The sequence below is a fragment of the Alligator sinensis genome, unplaced genomic scaffold (assembly GCF_000455745.1).
Source record: "Alligator sinensis unplaced genomic scaffold, ASM45574v1 scaffold116_1, whole genome shotgun sequence".
Taxonomy (NCBI): Eukaryota; Metazoa; Chordata; order Crocodylia; family Alligatoridae; genus Alligator; species Alligator sinensis.
Window position 1 is genome coordinate 3,674,451 of NW_005841908.1, and position 19,226 is coordinate 3,693,676.

The 19,226-nt window shown below is 44.7% G+C and overlaps 1 protein-coding gene across 4 annotated transcripts in view; it reads left to right on the forward strand.

Annotated features, from left to right (window-relative positions):
• DEUP1 (deuterosome assembly protein 1) overlaps positions 1-19,226 on the forward strand; it is a 108,404-nt gene that overhangs the window by 28,128 nt on the left and 61,050 nt on the right. For 2 of the 4 annotated variants that reach the window (XM_025197862.1, XM_006018634.2), the window contains exons 4-5: positions 6,486-6,620; positions 12,183-12,296. In XM_025197862.1, coding sequence (XP_025053647.1) covers positions 6,486-6,620; positions 12,183-12,296 — 249 coding nt within the window. The remainder of the gene's footprint in view (positions 1-6,485; positions 6,621-12,182; positions 12,297-19,226) is intronic. The other 2 variants (XM_006018635.2, XM_006018636.2) reach the window with 1 other exon arrangement.

Consider the following 19,226-nt stretch of genomic DNA (forward strand, 5'->3'; position numbering starts at 1 on the left):
ACTCTTTCCTGCCTATGCAGGGGGTCGGACTCGATGATCTATTGAGGTCCCTTCCGCCCCTAACATCTATGAATCTATGAATCAAGCTTTCAGTTCTCCTCTCTGACCTTGACCCAGAGGCTTTCAGTGGACCTGCCTCCCACTTATGTCACATTAGAGCAAGCATGTGTTTGTTTCCTATTAAGCAAAACCATCTCCTTTTTTCCTCTGCCAATCCTTCCTGAACAAGGTATAACCATGCATCACAGTATCCAGTCATATGAACTATCACACCAACTCCTCATTATCCCAATTTCATCAGACTTCTGTGATTGAGCTAAAATTTCCAATTCTACTTGCTTATTCCTCATGCTTCTTACGTGTGTCTATAAACATTTTAAGTAACTATTGTCCTGATTTCTTTCTGAGAACATTGCTAAGGCTCCTGCTGTTGCCTCCTGTTGTTTGGCTGTTAGCCAGTGACCTAGCTCTCTACTTACCTCCAGGTTTTGGCATCTGTCCTCTCTTGAACCTAGTTTAAAGCCATTTCATATTGTGAGTTTAATTTACTTAATATTGTGTGTTTAGTTTGCTGAGCTTCAGTCTCTGGTGCTTCTCAGATTTTAACAATGTAGTTTAGGCCAGGGCTGTCCAACTGGTGACCTGGGAGCTGCATGTGTCCCACCTTCCTCTCATCCAGCCACCATTTCCCCACAGTTGCTCCTGCTGAGGGCTCCTCACCCTCCTCCACCTTGTACTTTTTGCTCCCACTCCTGGGGTGGGGCAGCACAGCAGAAAGGGGCTGAAGTGCCCGTTCTGCACATGTTCTGGGAGGGAGGCCTGGGCTGCTTGCATTGTGTGTGTGCAGGAAAAGAGGGAGCCGGGCAGCCTAAATTGCTGGTGGGTGCTGCATGTGGCTGAAGTAGGGGGGAACCAAGATGCCTGTGTAGCAGCGGGGGGAAGGCCTGCCTACATAGTGTGCACAGCCATGAAGGATGGAGCCAGGTTGCCCATGTGACAGGGGACCCCAGGGGAGGGGCATGCAGCCTGCACAGCTTACAGCTCCTGTGTCTGCTGCCTGTAGTGTGTGTGCCCCCCAGCTTCCTGGAAGTTGGACAGCCCTGGTCTAGATAGTTCTAAGTTTGGTCTTAATGTTATTCATCTAATGCAGGGGTGTCAAACTCATCATCTGCCCTGGGCTGGATCCAGACCACGGAGCTCCTCATGGGCCAGATTGTTATGTAGCAGTGGCAGAGGTTAATGCAGACATCACTCATTCTCTCTTCTCCCCTGTGCCTCCTCATCACGGAATCCTCCTGGGGAATGGTTACTTGGGACACAACTGTGGTCATGTCTGATCTCTGAGAGCACCCCCTGAAGCCAGCTCATGCATGACTTTTAGAGTTCGAGGGGCAAGGGATGGAGCCCTGGCTCCTTCCTGCTCTGAGACCTTGTCCTTTCAGTCTCTCACTCTCCCTGATTGTTTGGTGGTCCTGGCTCCTGAAAGAGGGACTTTATCTCTTGTTGGGAAGAACGAATGCAACCCAAAGTTCCAATCAGCAAGACAGACAGACAGACAACTGCTTTTGAATAAAGGCCACCCAGCCAGAGGTTCTGTGCCCCCCTCCAAAGTGTTAAGTAACCAACCCTGCACAATTTAGAGCACACATAAAAGTAACTCAGCTTTTTTTCTCTTCAGTCTCCCAATTTCAAAGCCTCAAAACTCCTCCACAGGTTTTTCTAACCAGAATGTGTCCTACAGGCAACACCCTGCTTGTCCATTCCTTGCTTTGTCCATTGTCATGTTTCGCTCTCTCTCTCTCTCTCCTCTAGGCCTGAAATCCCCACATTTGTTGAAGGGTCAACAAAGCTATTCAAGTCTCTGTAGATGGATGTGTCTTCTGTCACCTGGGGAAGCCAGTAACTCTAGCTTCACTATCTTTTTAACCCAATCTTTTCCCATGAACTAGCTTTGTAGGTAAACTGACCCATGCAACATTATTACAACATGAACACAGCTAACACAGAAATATTACCAAAAACCCATAGACCATCATATCCCCACCAATGACACATGTCACCAGTGGGTCTCTGTGTCCTTGATTTCAGCAGCAGGCCTTCACCTTTCTACAAATGTCATGGAGCACATGAGCAATATCCATATACTGGATCTAGCCCACAGGCCGTAAGTATGACACCCTTGATCTAATGCTATTTTCAGTAATGTCTGTAGGTGAGAAATAGGAAGAAAACTCATCCAGCATTTGAACTTAATCTCCAAATGCACTTTCCAGTCAAACTTGAGATGAAACTTGGACTTGGCATGCCCAAGTACGGATCCATGATTTTGACCTTAAGTCAACAACATTCCTCACTCATATACCATCAAGCCTTCCAAAGGATCACCTATTCTTTTTACATTTTCGTTATCTCTTCTGTCATCTCTTTTAATTTGTTTCTCTTTGTAAGGTGGGGAAATTGACTTGATAAACAGATTTATAAGCAAGCTGGAATGTTTTGCTTATTACCCAATTAATATTTTCAACCACGTAAGAAAGTGGCTATGGAACAAAAGCTGTTTTGTAACCTGAAGTGGTTCCCTGTGTTAGTAAGAAGATTTACATCTTGGCATGATATGTTAAGCATAATGGAGTGAAAAAAGAACACCGAGTGCATCTACATTCAGTACTATTAGCATGGAGCAATAAACTCTGTTGCATATTACATTGGAGTTTATTGCTCCCAGGTAACACATTTGACTATATGCCCAGGACCAAAGCATGTTGAGCCAGGTCAGAGCAGCCCCAACTGGCAGAGAGCCTGAGGGAGTCAGCCTGTCAGCCTGGGACCGCTCTGACTGAGCTCAGTGGGCTCCAGAGGAGCTGGCTGGGGCACAAGGGTGCTCCAGTGTGGAGCTAGCCAGCAGGGAGCCCCTGCACTGTACCCTCATCCCAGCCATCCCAATCAGCATCTACATACATGTGTTGCTGCACACTAAAGAACTCTGCCATAGGATAACACTTGTATTTAAAGTGCTAACCTGTGACGGAGTTAATTAGTTTCCTGCAGCCTAACAGGGCTGCATGTGTAGTTGTTGAGACTTTACTGGGGAGCTAATTAGGCAGCTCTGCAGTAAACATCTCATGGAGATGTGCCCACTAAATCTTAGCTCTAGTTGTTGGGTTTGTTTTAGAATAGGAAACACATCCTTCAGCTATAACAGATATGTTTCTTATCTTCCAGTCTCAGATTTCCTCCTATCCCCTGACATCATGAATAATTTACTGTCATCTCAAAAACTGGTAAATCTGAGCTCCAGGTTTTTTCTCTATATCTTTTTCACTATATCACAACTTTCTGTTGCTGCTCCGTGTTAGGGAGGCTTGACAACATGGGGTCATCTTTCATGACACTTTTACCATTCAGGGTATTTCTTCCCAATATACATCAGGCCATGATAAAATTCTTTCTTTTTATGGCTTCATAATATTTAAAAATCATTTTGACTCTGCCTAGCCATCCAAATAACTAAACAATTTCTCTATACTCTGAATATCTCTCATCTCTATTAGTGTCACTTCCTTCTGTCTTGTCCTTACAAAAAGGACCTTATGAAAATTCTCTTTATGACTCAAGTCTTTTAACCCCTTCACTGGTTCCCCTTTGTTCTATGTATGTAAAGTCCAGACTTCTTGTTCTGGCTTTTCAGACCACACCTTACTTTCTTCTAGATTGCATCTCCAACAGTCTTATTTTTCCTTTCTCCCATATCCTGTGTTCTGCTAGAGACGCCTGGCTTGTCGTCTTCATTTAATTTTTGCATTCCTACCTCCCTGCCTTCTTCCATGCTGAAAGAAGCATTGCCTCCCTTCTTGCTGTCTTTCAGCATGGAACACCCTACCTTGTATTTCTTTGTATAGTGTTTAGCACTGTGATTCAGTGCTGAAAAACAATACGCTATAATATAGACCTCTTTTGATCTAAGTACCCAAAAATTTAGGATCTCGCATATAGTTCCAGTTGGGAGGAACAAGGTCTTTATACAATCAGGTTCTTATTTGACACATTTATGTTTATTTACAAAAAATCTACAAAATCTTCTCGCCCCAAACACAACAGGAACCAAACAAAAGACTGTGTGCACAGTTCTCTCCTTTTCCATCAGCCCCTAGTATAGAAGCGCTCTCAGTTTTTTTCCAGGGCCATGCTCCCAGTTCTTGTTTTGGTCTTTTCATCTCTGCTTCTTTCAAATACAAGCAAAAAGAACTGTACCAATCCATGCCTTAACCTCTGCGGGCGCATCTACATGTGCAATTAAAGCACCACAATAAACTCCAGTACACATCATGCCAGAGTTTATTGTTCCCAAGTGCCATGTTTGAACATGTGTCCAGAACCGCAGCATGTTGAGCCAGGTCGAAGCAGCCCCAGCTAGCAGAGGGCCCAGGAGGGTCAGCCAGCCAGGCCAGGGCTGCTCCGATCTCATTCGACGTGCTGTGAAGGGGCTGGCTGGGGCATGAGGGTACTTCAGTGCAGGCAGGCAGCCCCCACAGTTAAGCACTTTCATGCCCTAGCCAGCCAGGGCAGTGTCTACACATGTGCTGCTGTGGAGGTTTTTTTACTCTGCAGCAAGACAGTACTTGTATTTATAATTACTAATGTATATACAAGTACTATCCTGCTGCAGAGTAAATTAGTTTACTCCGGCCTAATAAGGGCACACATGTAGAAGCTGAGATGTTTACTACACAGCTCATTAAGCAATTGTGCAGTAAACGCCTTATGTAGATATGCCCTGTGTTTGCTATGTCAGTCCTTGAGAAACCTCTCAGTCGGTATAACATCGCCTTTGTTCAGATTTCTTTTTTGTCCCAATGGCCTCTTATAGCTTATTGCTAAACATCAGTCATTTAACCTGAATTTTCAGTTTAGGAGGAGTTTGGTAACATCCATGTGCAGTATGACGTTAGTTTTGGGTGATTAAAATTAATACTAAAAATGATCTAAAATTTACTGAGAAGCAAAGTTTTGGGGGTAATACCTTTGGTTGGACCACCTGCATAGTTGGGAGGGATGTTAGACAACCTTGTAAGTACATGGTGCCCTTTCTGAGGTCTGGCCTAGACCTGAGGAAAGGCACCATGTACCCAAAAACTTATTATGCAGTTGGTCCAGCCAAAGGTATTACACCCCCAACATCAACTCACAAAAAAAAAAAAAAAGCCTTGACTCTCAGATATTCTTTAAATTATTACAGCCACAGCAACACTTCTACCCGACTAAAATTTACCAGCATGTATGCACAAAACATTTTGGCTGAAAGACTTATAGCTTTTAGTCCCCTAAATCACAGGTTGGCAAACTATGGCCCACAGACTGGATCCAGCCCATGATGAAGAGACTGGATCTGGCTTGTGGTTGCTCAGAGAATCAGCAGCACGCTTCAGCTACAGCACTAGAGAAGGCATCTCCAGGGTCCTATTGCCTGCGGTTTTCAGTTTAATCTCTCTGTTGAAGCAGAGCAGGCATCCCTGGGGTCCTAGCACCTACCTTTTTTTTTATCTGTTCCCTTCATAGTGATCTGTGAATCACTGGGGGAGTATGGGGGTGCAGCTTGTAGCTAGGACTGGATTGCAAGCAGTACCTTATGGTGGCAAAAGTTACCAGTACCTGCAGTAGATTATTTGAAAAAGTTTCCTTTGTTAAAATTTATAAAATGTTTACAATTGTGATGGCAATGGCCATTTCAATAATGGCCCAGTTCCTTCCACCTCAGTTCCTCTGAGAATCCAACTCCTACTGGCTGCCGTTCTCCTCTTATCCTGTGGCAAATGACTTTTGCTACTTAGTTTGCCTATTTCCATGTGGTACCCATCACTTAAGTGCTCCTCCCCATGGCATCTTCCACTTGCCATCTGTGGCTGAAGAGCCATCCTTTCATTGTAGGTGATACTGTGCAAAGTAATATTTAGCATTCAAAGATTGACAGGCATTTTTGACACCTGATGATCCTGAATTAATGGAGTCCTCACATTCCTAATAGTTCAACAGGTTTCATGTTAAAATTAAGCTTTTAAGCATCTTAAATAGCTTAAGATTTTCATGAATAAGTACACAGAAGCCAGTAAATCCTTCATTCTACTTACTGAAGTACCTTTAAAATTGTCAACACAAGATGGCACTAAACAAATGCAAAACAGTTCATATAAACATAATACAGGAAGCAACTTATATGGTTAAAAAGAAGTATTGTACAAAACTGCAGTAACATAAAACAGCTATCAAGTCTATCTGTGTTTATCTGGGCAGTTTCTAAACATTTGTGGTTGGCTGAAAAGTTGGTCTTGGTCATCTTAACAACTCGTAAGTGGTACTTTTTTGCACGGTCTGACTAATTAAAATGTTTAAGTTTCATTTGCCAGTATAATTCAGATAAAAGGCAAGTAGGTTGGATAGGATGGAACAGCTATGCACATTATCATATTTATATCTCCTTTTGTTTTTAGTTTTCAAAACTGACACATAGTTATGAAAAGTTACAGTTACACCAACTAAAACAAGACAGGGTTCAAGATAAAGAAAGAGGTCAGGAAAATCAAGAAGCTCCATTTGAATTCAGCAATTTAAACCAGAAATTGGAGGTAAGCATATTTTAATTATAAGAAATTAATATATCTTTAGGATTAAATGTAGTTTAAAATTGCACACAATTCCTGTGTTAAGCTTTTAGCTTATACAGCTCACTATCCTTGATTGCTAATGTGCATGTTGGATACTGTCAGCCAACAAGCAGTAACTCTGGAAGTATTCTTTAAGTATTTGGAAGTATTCTGGAAGGTTCTTTGGGTTAATCTGATATCTTTTATTAAACCAACTGAATAGTTGGAGAAATATATCTTGGCAAGCTTTCGGGTTTAAAAACCCTTCGTCAGGCTAAGGAAGCATCTGCAGTTGGTGTGTGCTCTTCCTGGGTGGAATGAATAGTAAAGAAGCCAGAGGCTGATATTTTCCTGCCAGAGTGAGGGGGCTGGACCCCTGACACCTAAATTTACATTTTCACTGACTGGCTTCCTTGCATGCATAGATTCATAGATTGTTAGGAACTGGAAGGGACCTTGCAGATCATCAGGTCCAGGCCCCCCACTCTAGGCAGGAAAATACCAGCCTCTGGCTTCTTTACCATTCATTCCATCCAGGACAAGTCCTCCGACGTCGTCCTGGCTCCTCTCATCTGTTGTGGACCCCTCCTGTGGGTCCAGCTCTGAGTTGCTCAGCATCTGCCAGCACCACTCGTGTCTGGCATGGGAAGCACCCTCGCTGTCTGCTCCCCATGGTGCTTCTCCCATGGTCTCCCCAGTGCCAGTTTTTATTTTAGCCGGGCGGCGTCCGGGGATGACGTCACCCACCCGTGCCAGCATCAACTGGAAACAGACACAGCTCACAAACCACGCGGGCACTTTGTGCCAGCGCAGCTTGTTCATCTCTTCCCAGCCTGGAATGAGTAAGTTTGCCCTGGCTTCAGGGCTTTTCCCACAGGGATGGGCTGCCCCCTGGGACAATAGTTTATGGTCAAATCTCCAAATCCAAATCAAATCGGGATAGTGATTCGAATCACCGAATCAAATCACTGTCCCTCCGAATTGGCTGAATCTGAATCGAATACTTGCTGCTTTGCACAGGCGTAATAGTCATCCACAGACTGACTTGAAGCCGCTTCCTAAATAGCTGCATCATTATGCACCCAACTGGGAAGCTGAAAGTCCTGGGTCCTAGTCTCCTCTCACCCAACAGGAGTTTGATCCCAAGTCTCTCTGCTCAGCTCAGCATTCTAATCACCACGCCACAGGTCAGTCACTATCCAGCCTGGATTTTGAAGTTCTCTGGGCAGCCACAAGAAGGGCATATGTGAGACCTGGAAGAAGAGCAGAAGCCAAAGCATGTCTGGCCCAAGCGAGGTAGCTGCTGACTTGGAACTGAGTCGGCCCAGTTTGGACCCTTGCTCCTAGTGAGGCAGGCGGTTTCCTACTTGTAGTGTCATCATTTTGAAGCTGACACCCTGGGCAGCCACAAGAGGTAGGTCTGTGGGAGATGTGGGGCCAGGAGGAAAGGAGTAAACCAACGTTGAGGTTAGTGGCTCAGCTTCAGAAGGAGAATCCATGCCCAGCTCAGGGTTGGCTGGGAGCTGTCCCACCAGTGTGGGAGCTGCCACCAAGCTCCTGGCTGGCATGGAGTTGTCCTGTTGGTGGGGCAGCTGCCAGCGAGCCCCCAGCTTAACAGAGAATCTCCACCCAGCCAGGGGGTTGGCCAAGAGCTGTTCAGCTGCCCCACTGGCAGGACAGCCCCTAGTCAGCCCCCAGCTGAGCAGGGAAGCAAAATGCTCCCCAGTTCTGGCACTGCTCAGCTCCCAGCTCCTGTGGCACAGCTTCAACAGGAAGAACAGAAAGAGACCTACAGATATTCAGTTAGTTGATGATTAGAGCATTCACTTAGCTTCAAATACTCAGGCAGAGAAAAAAATAGACTTCAGGTCTCTCCTGCATGTCCTAACCACTGAGATATGGAATAAAATTAGGTGGGCTTATCTACATGTGCAATTATGGTGCATGAATAAACTGCAGAGCTTTTTGTTCCAGAGTTTATTGCTCCTGGGTATGCCATTTGAATGTGTGCCTCAGAGCAATAAACTGCAGAGCAATAAGCTTTGTACTTTATTCATGTGCAGCACATTGAGCTGGGGCAGAGCATTCCCAGCTGGCAGGGGATTCCAGGGGCCAGCCTGCCAGCCCGGGCTGCTCCCCACAGCTCAATGTGCTGTGGAGGGGCTGGCTGGGACACAACAGTGCTTCAGTGCACTGAAACACCCCTGTGCCACAGCCAGCCAAGCAGCATCTACATGTGTGCTGCTGCAAAGTTTTTTTTACTCCATAACAGGATAGTACTTGTATTTACTAGCCTGCTACAAGTACTTTCTTGCTGCAAAGTAAATTAGTTTAGTTTACTCCAGCCTAATAGGAGCACATATATAGACACTGAAATATTAACTGCACAGCTAATTAGTCAACTGCACAGTAAATGTTTAATGCAGATGCGCCTGGTATCCACTACTTTCTCTTCCTTCAGCTTTGTTTTGAAAGTACCTAATTTGCTCTGAGAATGCCTATCTCAGTTGTAGGAACCAATGTAGTAGGCAAAGGCATGCCTGATTTGGGGATTTCAGTGAATCTTAGACATGAGCTTCCAATACATTCAGCACTGTTAAAAGTTTAATTTAGGCACATTAGGACTTGGAATAACTCCAGCTTTAACTGAACAGTTTTAGGAATCTATATTTTGGACTTAGGCATCTAAGCTAGCAGTTAGGCTGGCCTTAAATGCCTAAAACTTTTTATGGGTGTAGTCTGACATCATAAGTAATATAGGGCAGGGTGTCTCCTCAAACAGCAGCACATGATTCACAAGGTGAGCCAAGAGATTTCAAATAGTAATGGATAGTGGTCATTTTTACATGTGTGCTTTACTGCACAGTAGACTAATTTACTTTGCAGTAAAGTATCACCATCTACATATGCGTGGAAATTGGGCCAGTGTAGACTAATTTACAGCACCATCAGATAGTCCCATCAGACACAGGTACTATCTGACAGCAGAGTAAATTACTGTGCTTAAACACACATGTAGATGGTGATGTCGGGAGTAGTTTACTCTGACTCGAATTGAACCAGAGTTTATTCATTTGCATTAATTGCATGTGTAGATGCTCCCAGTGTCAAAAAACATTCCAAGCTGTTGTGATTTTTCTGAGTTCTTTTCTGTATTATTTCTCTGTAGTCAAAAAACAAAAGCTAATAGCTGGTGTTTTCTGAGGAGTGTCTTGGATCTATCAAGGTTAAGAACTACTGATATAGGAGCATCAACCTTCCTCCTTCATATGATAGTTTCTGCTTGATAAGCTACATTATCCGCCTTCTCAAATTAATGTGGCTGTTGTACCATTATAAAATCTGTCAGGATTTGGAATTCACCAGAGATACTAACAGTTATTACTACTACCATAATAACTGTTTCTCAGAGCTAAATACATGACAGCCATGACATCTATAGACCCTGCTAATCTAAGAGTGACCTTATCCAATGTTAGAATATGAATACAATGGAACACAACGCTACCATTTGGTAAATTATGTAGTAGGAAAAATGAATGCTTGGAATATGTTCAGCAGATTCTACTATTAAGAAAATAATTATTGTAGTGAAAATCTATTAAGATCAGAAATACTTTAATAGAACCTTGAACCTATAGCCCTCAGTTTGTAGTCTGAATATCCATTGTAAACGACTTTGTAAAGCTAAAAGAAAGGTTGTTTGAATTTACTTGAATGCAGAAACAGAAAGTAAGAAAAGAATATTGAAAGGCCATGGATCATTTAATGTTAAAAGGTATAGTTGTTGCTATTCACTGGGCATGTCTACATGTGCAGTTAATGCAAAGCAATAAATTCCATGTCAAACAGTGTGCCCGGGAGCAATACACATGTCAAACAGTGTGCCTGGGAGCAATAAACTCCAGAGACTCTCGCACACGTTCACATGGTGCACCTGGGAGCAATAAACTCCGGAGTTTATTGCCGTTTGAACATGTGCCCAAGAGCACAGCATGTTGAGCCAGGTTGGAGCAGCATCAGCTGGCAGGAGGCCCATGGGGGAGGGGGGAGAGGTTAACCTGCCAGCTTGGGGCTGCTTCCTCAAGTTCAATATGCTGCAGAGGGGCTGGCTGGGGCACAAGAGTGCTTCAGTGCAGGGCTAGCTGGCAAGTCAGCCAGGGCAGCTTCTACATGTGCACTGCCGTGAAGTTTTTTTACTCCACAGCCGGACCGTACTTGTAAATACTATAGTATACTATAGGATATAGTTTATAGTATTTACAAGTACTGTCCAGCTGTGGAGTGTGTTAGTTTACTCCAGCCTAATAGGGGCACCCATGTAGATGCTGAGATGTTTACTGCACAGCTAATTAGTCTACTACACAGTAAACATCTCATGTAGACATGCCCACTGTCAGCAGCAAACAAAACCTGATTGTTGAAAATTCACAGCTCACACTGATTTAAGTTAACTATGCAAGTTAATCTAGATCACGGAACCTAGTTTTCCATTATAGTCTTAGTCTAGCTGGTAAAGTTATTGTAACTTGGACCATGTAACTTGGCTGATTTTTCATCTTTCCCCGAAAGAGAGGTAATCTCCAATAGCTATGGAGCTCTATTTACTTATTTTTTTTTAGATATTATCTTCAAAGCTTAGTTGTGAATATTTAAATTCTAATGTTATTAAGCAATTGAAAAGCATTAACCTCCATCACAGAAATTTGATTACATTAAAAATTACAAATCAGGTTTTGGTTTAAAAACTTCTTCCTACCCTTTAAAAATCCCACAGTGGGTGTGTCTCCATGAGACAGTAACTGCACAGTAGCCTAATAACACTGTGCAGTAGCGTGTCACAGCATAGACAGTATTAATATGATACTGAGCAGTATTATTAGGCTACTGCACAGTAGCATCACTAAAAAGGCGTTCACCAGTGCTATTGTGCAAGAACTCTGATTACTGTGCATTTATTTAGTACTTGATTATACAGGTACTAAATTAAATGTGCAGTAACCATTGTGCATTATTAATGAATGTGTAGATGCACCCAGGGAGAAACAATGGCAGAAAAGAGGGCAAGAAGGAAAATGTATTCCCTTCCATTGGCCACCCCATTTTCTGCAGACAGAAAACTATAAATCTTTATTTACTGATGCATTAATTCAGTTTCCAGTGATGCAAACTCACTGAAATCAAGGAACTTACCCTCATACAACTGAAGGAACATAATGGTGAATCAGGCTCCTAAGATTCTGAAATAATATAAAAGTTTAAAATGTTTCTAACATTTGACTTCAGTTATTGTACATGTTAGCCAAATTGGTCATATTAATGCCTTTTTTCACATACAGCAACTTTTTTGCTGCAAAAGGAGAAAAGACTTTTTTCCATTTGATTTATTTTTTTAGATAAAATTGTCCTTGCATATGTATTAATAACAAAAGACTTTATTTTTAGAGTTATAAAAGCTCAGTATTACTTTCAAGAGTTCATTGCTACAACTTAGAGAAAGATTATGAATTCAAAATTTAATAATCTTGTGTTCCTTTTTCTCAGGAGTTTAAAGCAAAATCAAGAGAATGGGATAAGAAGGAGACATTATTTCAAAACCATTTAGTTTCTTTAGATGCTCAACAAAAATTACTATCTGAGAAATGTAATTTATTTCAGGTACAGTTCCTATCTTCCTGCTTTAGAGAGAGAACTAGAATTAAATGAACCTAAGAGCTCAGCTGAAGAGATGTTTTAGAAAGAAAATATCTTTAACTAAGCTAAGCTTACAGTGAATATAAATGTATACAGGTTGCTGTAAATTCAAGTGAATACACCCTGAACTATCTACCACTTATTATTTGGTATAGACTTTTTCACATTTTTCTAATGTAATATGAATAAATTTAAAAAATTGGAAAACAATGTATTTACTCACACACAAGACAAGGTTTCCCTCCCCAATTAAACTGCTGTTAAAAGCCACATGTGCTCAGTAATGGAAACCAACTACGAAGTTGACTAGACATAGCCAACGCTATAAACTACGTGGGCTATATTGGACAAATATGCTCATGAGAACCTTGTGTAAGGATGGATTAGTACAACCCATCTAAAATTTACTGAAGTACTAATTGAGCTCAGCCACCCTCATTGGGAACACTTTTTCAAGTCATGGTGAGCTCTTGAGCTATGAGGTACTTGGCAGAAGAATTAAGGAGCATGGAGCACAAGTGGTGTTCTCATCGATCCTTCCCATGGTAGGGAAGGATCTTTTTTTTTGCTATAGGTATCATAGTGTTCTTAAGCCTCTCCAAAGGCATTGGGTATTGACTACAGTCAAGGCTGGGGATTTCAACTGAGGTGTGCCTGTTCTACTAAGAGCAAAGCCAGAGGTTCCTGGCTAGAGGGTCTTGCCCTGCCACCCAGGGTCAGACCGATTGCCATATTTGGGATCAGGAAAGAATTTTACCCCATGGCCAGATTAGTATGGACTGTGGTGGGGGTTTCCTTTCTCTGTAGCGGGAGGGCATGGCCCTCTACCTGGGACCTCTTAAGCATATATTGACAACGTTTTATAGAAGCAAGATATTGGCTGCCGTGGTTTCCTTGCTTGACCTGTGGCAGGTTAGGGTGTTAGGTCTGTGTTGAGTCAGGGTTGAGAATAGTCTTATGTAAAGTTTAGATTACGGTTGTATGGGATGATTTAGATAGGGGTGATCCTGTGTCAGGCAGAGGGTTGGACTAGATGACCTCTGGAGGTTCCTTCCAACCCACTTCTCTATGACACTACATTGAAGACATTCCAACTTCCTCTTCACTCCTGCAGCTGAACTGCACCTTTCTTTCCCATTTCAAATTATTCCTGTTCCTCACCAGCCTTAAATATCTGGCAAATATCAATGAACAGGGCCCCTAACAGTTCTTTGGGTGCCATCTGGCCCAGAATCTCACTGTTGCCCCTTCTCAGCCTGCCGCATATCATTAGTGTGGCCCCACCCTCCATGCTGGACCAGGCAACCATGCATCTCATGTATATATATTTTGGAGGGTCCCAAGACTCATGACAAGAACGCCCAGTTCAAGTCATGAGTGGGAGCTAATTAGCAAAGGAACACTAATTAATAAATGAGTGGGGGTATCGAGTACACACACATACTGAGCAGTTCTGAGCTATGGGGTCATCATTGACTCTGGTGGGGCCCAGCCCAATGATAAATCATGAGCCTTTTGGCTTTAGACTAATATTATGCATGGTTTGTACTCTGTATAAATAGATGCTAAGGTGTTGTTTAAAATTATATTTATGAAATACCTGCGCTAAAGCTTTCAGCAGTTTCAAAAAATGTAAAATGTATGAATTATAGATAAGTTAAGTCTGTGGGTATTGTATACAAATTGCTATTGTGTTTGTTTCAGGTCATTTTTTTCCAATTTGCTTCTCGCTTCCATGTACTCAGGAAGAGCAATGTCTGACAGTAAAAAGAAGGGGAAAAGGCTGTAGGGGAAAGAAGTTATGGGGGGGTCAAAGAGGTTACCTGATCCCCCAGATTTGTTTTCCCTGCTGTAGTGGTGGGAGAGGGACAAATTCAAGGCAAACCTCCAATAATTAGATTTATACCTAGAAAATTAGATCAAATTTACAAATTTTCCATATATATAGTCTAACTATAAGAGGATCATCTTATAATCAAGGATGTGTTATATTTGAGTAAGTATGGTATAACATATCAAAAATAACATATACTCTTTTATATTAACACTAGCAAAGTGCCTGTCAAGAATGACGGGCGGGCGGCAGGGACAGCACTACCACCCACCACCCCACACTGCCGTCACGCTGCATCCGGCCGCAAGCAACACTCCCCCCGCTCTGTGTCGCACCCCACGCACCACACACACACACACACACACACACACCCCCACCCACTGCACACCCCACCCCCACTGCCTGCAGCCGGAGGGTGCTCCCGGTGCAGGGAGGGGTGTGGCGCATGCATGGGAGACATGCCCCACTCCATGGCCATGTGCTGCATTCAGCGGGTGCTACCTGCACCCCCCTGCCCACTCCTCTCGTGGAACCCGGCCCCACGTCCCGCCCCCCCCCCCATGCTGGGAGCACCCACCGGCTGCAGGGCACGTGGGGAAGGGACACATGAGGCGCAGGCAGTGCCCACTGCCTATAGCATGTGGGGCGGGGTGCGCCCCCACCCACTCCCTGCACAGCATGCTGCAGCTGCATGCCATGCCCCCCCCACGTGGGGTGCGCCTGCCAGCTGCGGGCTGTGGAGGGGGCATGGTGAAGGGGGTGGATGTGTAGCCGTAGGCAGCCCTGAGGGGAGCGGACAGCACCCACCAGCTGCAGCACGTGGCTCAGGGCAGGGCACGCTCCTTACACACACTCCCTATGTAGCACCCTGTGGCCACGCACCATGCCCCTCCCATGTTTTGGTGCTCCCTGTGCAGGGGGGGGAGGGGGGCGTGGCTGCAGGGTGCCACACAGGGAGTGAAGCAGGGGGGCATGCCCCACCCTGTGACCGTGTGGTGCATTCAGCAGGCACTGCACACACCCCCTTCCCCACCCCTCATGGCGACCTATGGCGGTGTGCTCCCCCCGCGGCATCAAGCCACGCCCCCTGTGGTGGCAAGCCACACCACTGCATGGCCGGTCCCTGCAGCAGGGAGCACAGCCTGGCCCTGCCCCCCTTGGTGCCCACCTCCACATCTGCCTGTTTGTCTGTTGTCTGTCCTAAGGCTCTGGGCCACACATGCGCAGTTGGCCCAGAGCGTTATGGACAGACAGATGGAAATGCTAAGGCTCTTATTATATTAGAATATTTTATAGATGATCTTTTTCAGGTCTTGTCTAGGCTACATTTTCTTATGTACTATTTATTAATATCCAATTCATTAAGATGATATCTTCCTGCAAGAAAACCTATAAAGTAGCACAGGGTATGTCTAAACAAGATGCTAAAAGCACAGTAGACTAATCTACTGCGCATTAGTGTGTTACAGCAAAAGTCGTGCTAATGCACTAACGCACAGTAGAACTAGTCTACTGTGCATTGGCTTTATGCAAAAGACATGCATTGGTGCTACTGTGCAGTAGCGCAGATTACAGTGCATCAAGTTAGTACCTATTACTACAGGTACAAAACTTAATGTGCCATAATTATGGCACATTAATGCACATGTAGACATGCCAACAGAATAATATTTCCATTCAGTAATTACCCATAGTGATCTCCATTCTTGGATAAAAGCTTTCCTACAAGGCAAGTTCCAAATCTTTTAGAAAACAATGCTGATCAGGTCTACTCATTCTTTCTCCTGGGGTTCTAAAAGTGGAAGTGGCCCAAACCACCTTCCAGGTCCTTCTAAACACCACCACCATCATCTGTGCTTGCCTAATGGGCTAGGGACAGACATTACACATAAACCGGTTTAAATTATTAGAAACTGGTTTAACGCTGTAACAGAACAGACATTTGGTGCACATAACCAAGTTTCAAAATGGCCGAAACCAGTTTGAGATAAACCTGGTTGAATATAGTATCAGACTTAACTGATTTGACTCAAACTGGTTTATGCAATATCTGTCCCAATCTCCTTTCTGGTTTAATTTAAACCAGAGTCCTCCAACATCCCAACATGCTCTCTGGGCTTGACTCTGCTCCAGCCCAGCAGGGCTGACCCACCCCTGTGCTCTCTAGCCTGAGCAGAGACTGGCACTAGCAAAGACAGTGCAGCCAGCATGGCCCCATTAAGGCAAAGTGGGCAGGGATGGACTTAATTCTTCCCTCCTTCCTCACTGCAACCAGGGCCTGCCAGTTTGCCAGGGAGCAGAGGTGAAAGGGCTGCAGCGGTGGCCCCTGGGGCAGGCAGACCCTGGCTGCAGGGCAGAAGGAACAGAGGGAGTAATTAGCCCTTCTCCCTGCCACCCTCACCTTAACAGGGCCATGCTGGGACTCTGTTCTGTGCTGAAGGGGATTCTTCCCTCTCCTCCTTCCCCCCAGGGTGGGGGGGTGGGCTCTGTGCAGTGCTGGAGGGGGACTCCTGCTCCTCCTCCCCTCACTGTCTGCTGCTGTGCCAAGGTTGCTGTGCCTGGCCCCCAGAGGGGGACTCTTCCCCCTGCTCCTCCCTGCCCCACAGTGCTGGGGGTGGGGCTCGTCCACCTCATGCCCTGCCCTCCACCACCACAGGGTGGGTTGGAGGGGCTCTGTTCAGTGCTGGGGGGTGTTGGGCTCTGTGTGGCACTCCCCAGCCCAAACTGGCCTCTCTTAGCCCTGGGCTTGGCAGCCGCAAGTTGGGGCCGGGCCACCCCCAGCAGCTGCAGCTGCGTTACTGCTGCTCCTTGCCCCCCAGCTGAGCTGAGCTGGGCTGGGGAGCACTGCACAGAGAGCCCCCTCCCTGCCCCATGAAGTGATTCTTTTGCTTTATTCAGCACTGGTGAGGCCTCACCTGGAGTAGTGTGTGCAGTTTTGGGCCCCCCACTTCAAGAAGGATGTGGACAGTTTGCAAAGAGTCCGGCACAGGGCAACAAAAAATTGTCAGGGGCCTGGGAGATGAGATTTATGAAGAAAGGCTGAAAGAACTAGGGTTATTTAGCTTAGAGAAGAGGGGATTTGATAACAGTCTTCAAATAACTGAAGGGTGATTATAAAGAGGATGGACACGGGCTTTTCTATGTGGCTGTAGCAGACAGGACTAGGGCAATGGCCCTAAGCTGCAGTAGGGGCAATTTAGGCAGGAGATTAGGAGGAACTTTCTGACTATGAAAGTGGTCAGACATTGGAACAGGCTACTTGAGAAGTAAAATCTCTTTCCTTGGAAACTTTCAAGAGCAGATTAGACAGACCACTCAGCTGAGATGGGTTAGTAAAGAATGATCAGGGGTGACTGTTGCCTCCTGAGTCTGGGGGGGGCACAATTTGTGGCCAGACCTGGGGGCAGGCCAAAAGCCCCTTATCCACTCCTATACTTCTGTGCTGCAGCTTAGTACCCCCCACCTCTCCCCACCCCACACAGGACTGGCCCACACTGCAAAACAACTGCCCTGTCCTAAGCAGTGCCAAGTCGGGGGCCAATCTCAGCGTGGGCACATGTCTCCCCTATCAGACACCTGTGAGAGTGATCCTGCCTTGAGCTGGGGCTGGACTAAATGACCTTACGAAGTCCATTCAAGTACTACTTTTCAGTGTTCCTATGATAGTTTCCTTGGAGTCCTGACTGACCAGTGGTTTTCAAACTTCCTAGTGATAGAACCCTTTCCTATCACTTCTTCTGCCATGAAACCCCTACTCCTTTCCATGGACCCAATCAACTGGGCCTGACAATGGCAGTGCACGCCTCTTGGCTTACTCCATCATTACCTCCAATCTCTTTGCAGAACCCCTGATGACCGAGTGCAGAACCACAGCTTGAAAAGCACTGGGTCAGACTATCCAATGATGAAACCTTTCTTGTCTGAAGATGGGTTCCATGCCATTCAGGAAACAACAGATAGAATATTAATGATAGGATGAGTTATCAGTCTGGCAATCTTTTTATCAATGTTAAGAGCATAAGAATGGCCGAGAATGGATGCTGAATGGGAAAGTGAACTGGGGATAACCAGGATTTTTTTCCACTGCTCCTCTCTCCCTTGCAGCCTCTAGCATTTACTCTTTAGGAAACCATAATTCAGAGGCTGTATCTGTAACTCCCATGTTCAATAGCTACTGATGTCCCATTCCTCCAAGAATTTGTTCAGTCCCTTTTTGAATCTGGCTAAACTGTCAGCTTCCACAACATCTGGTAGCAATGAGTTCCACACTTCAATAACATGCTGTGTGGAAAAAAATAACTTCCATTTGTTAGTTTTAAGCTTACTACCTACTAATTGCATTTTGTGACCCCTAGTCCTAGTACTGTGAGAGAGAGTAAATAATAAATCGTTATTTACTATCTCTTCACCATTTCGTATTTTGTAAACCTTTATCCTGCCCCTCCACCCCCCCCGAGCATCTCTTTTCTAAACTGAATAGGCCTAGCCTCTTTAGTTTCTCCTCATATGAAAGCCCCTCACACCACTAATCATCCTTGTTGCCTTTCTCTGGACCTCCTCTAGTTCTTCTATATCATTTCTGATGTATAGGGACCAGAACTGGGCTCAGTATTCAAGGTGTGGACACACCATGGATTTATAAAGGAGCATGATAATACTTTTGTTTACAGTTCCCTTAATAATCCCTAACATTTTGTTTGCTTTTTTATGGCTGCTGAGCACTGAACTGATGTTTTTAGCAAACTGTCTGCATTGACTTCCAAATCATTTACCTGTGTGACAACAGCTAATGTAGAGTCCATCATGTTTCAGAGATACCTATCATGTTAATATAATTATTTATTGCTAAGCATTCAAGTTCTCCCACCTTCCCCCATCATTTTGGGGTTTATAATTTAATGCAGCAAATAATTCCATTTGCTAGACTGTGGGAGGTCTCTGCAGGACTGGCTGCATAATATGTACCTTCCTATTTTGGTAGTCAAGACATCTGCCACAGTGCCTCATCACATTCAAGACTATTTGCAGTTGAGACAAAGGGAATATTCTGCCCCTCTGAG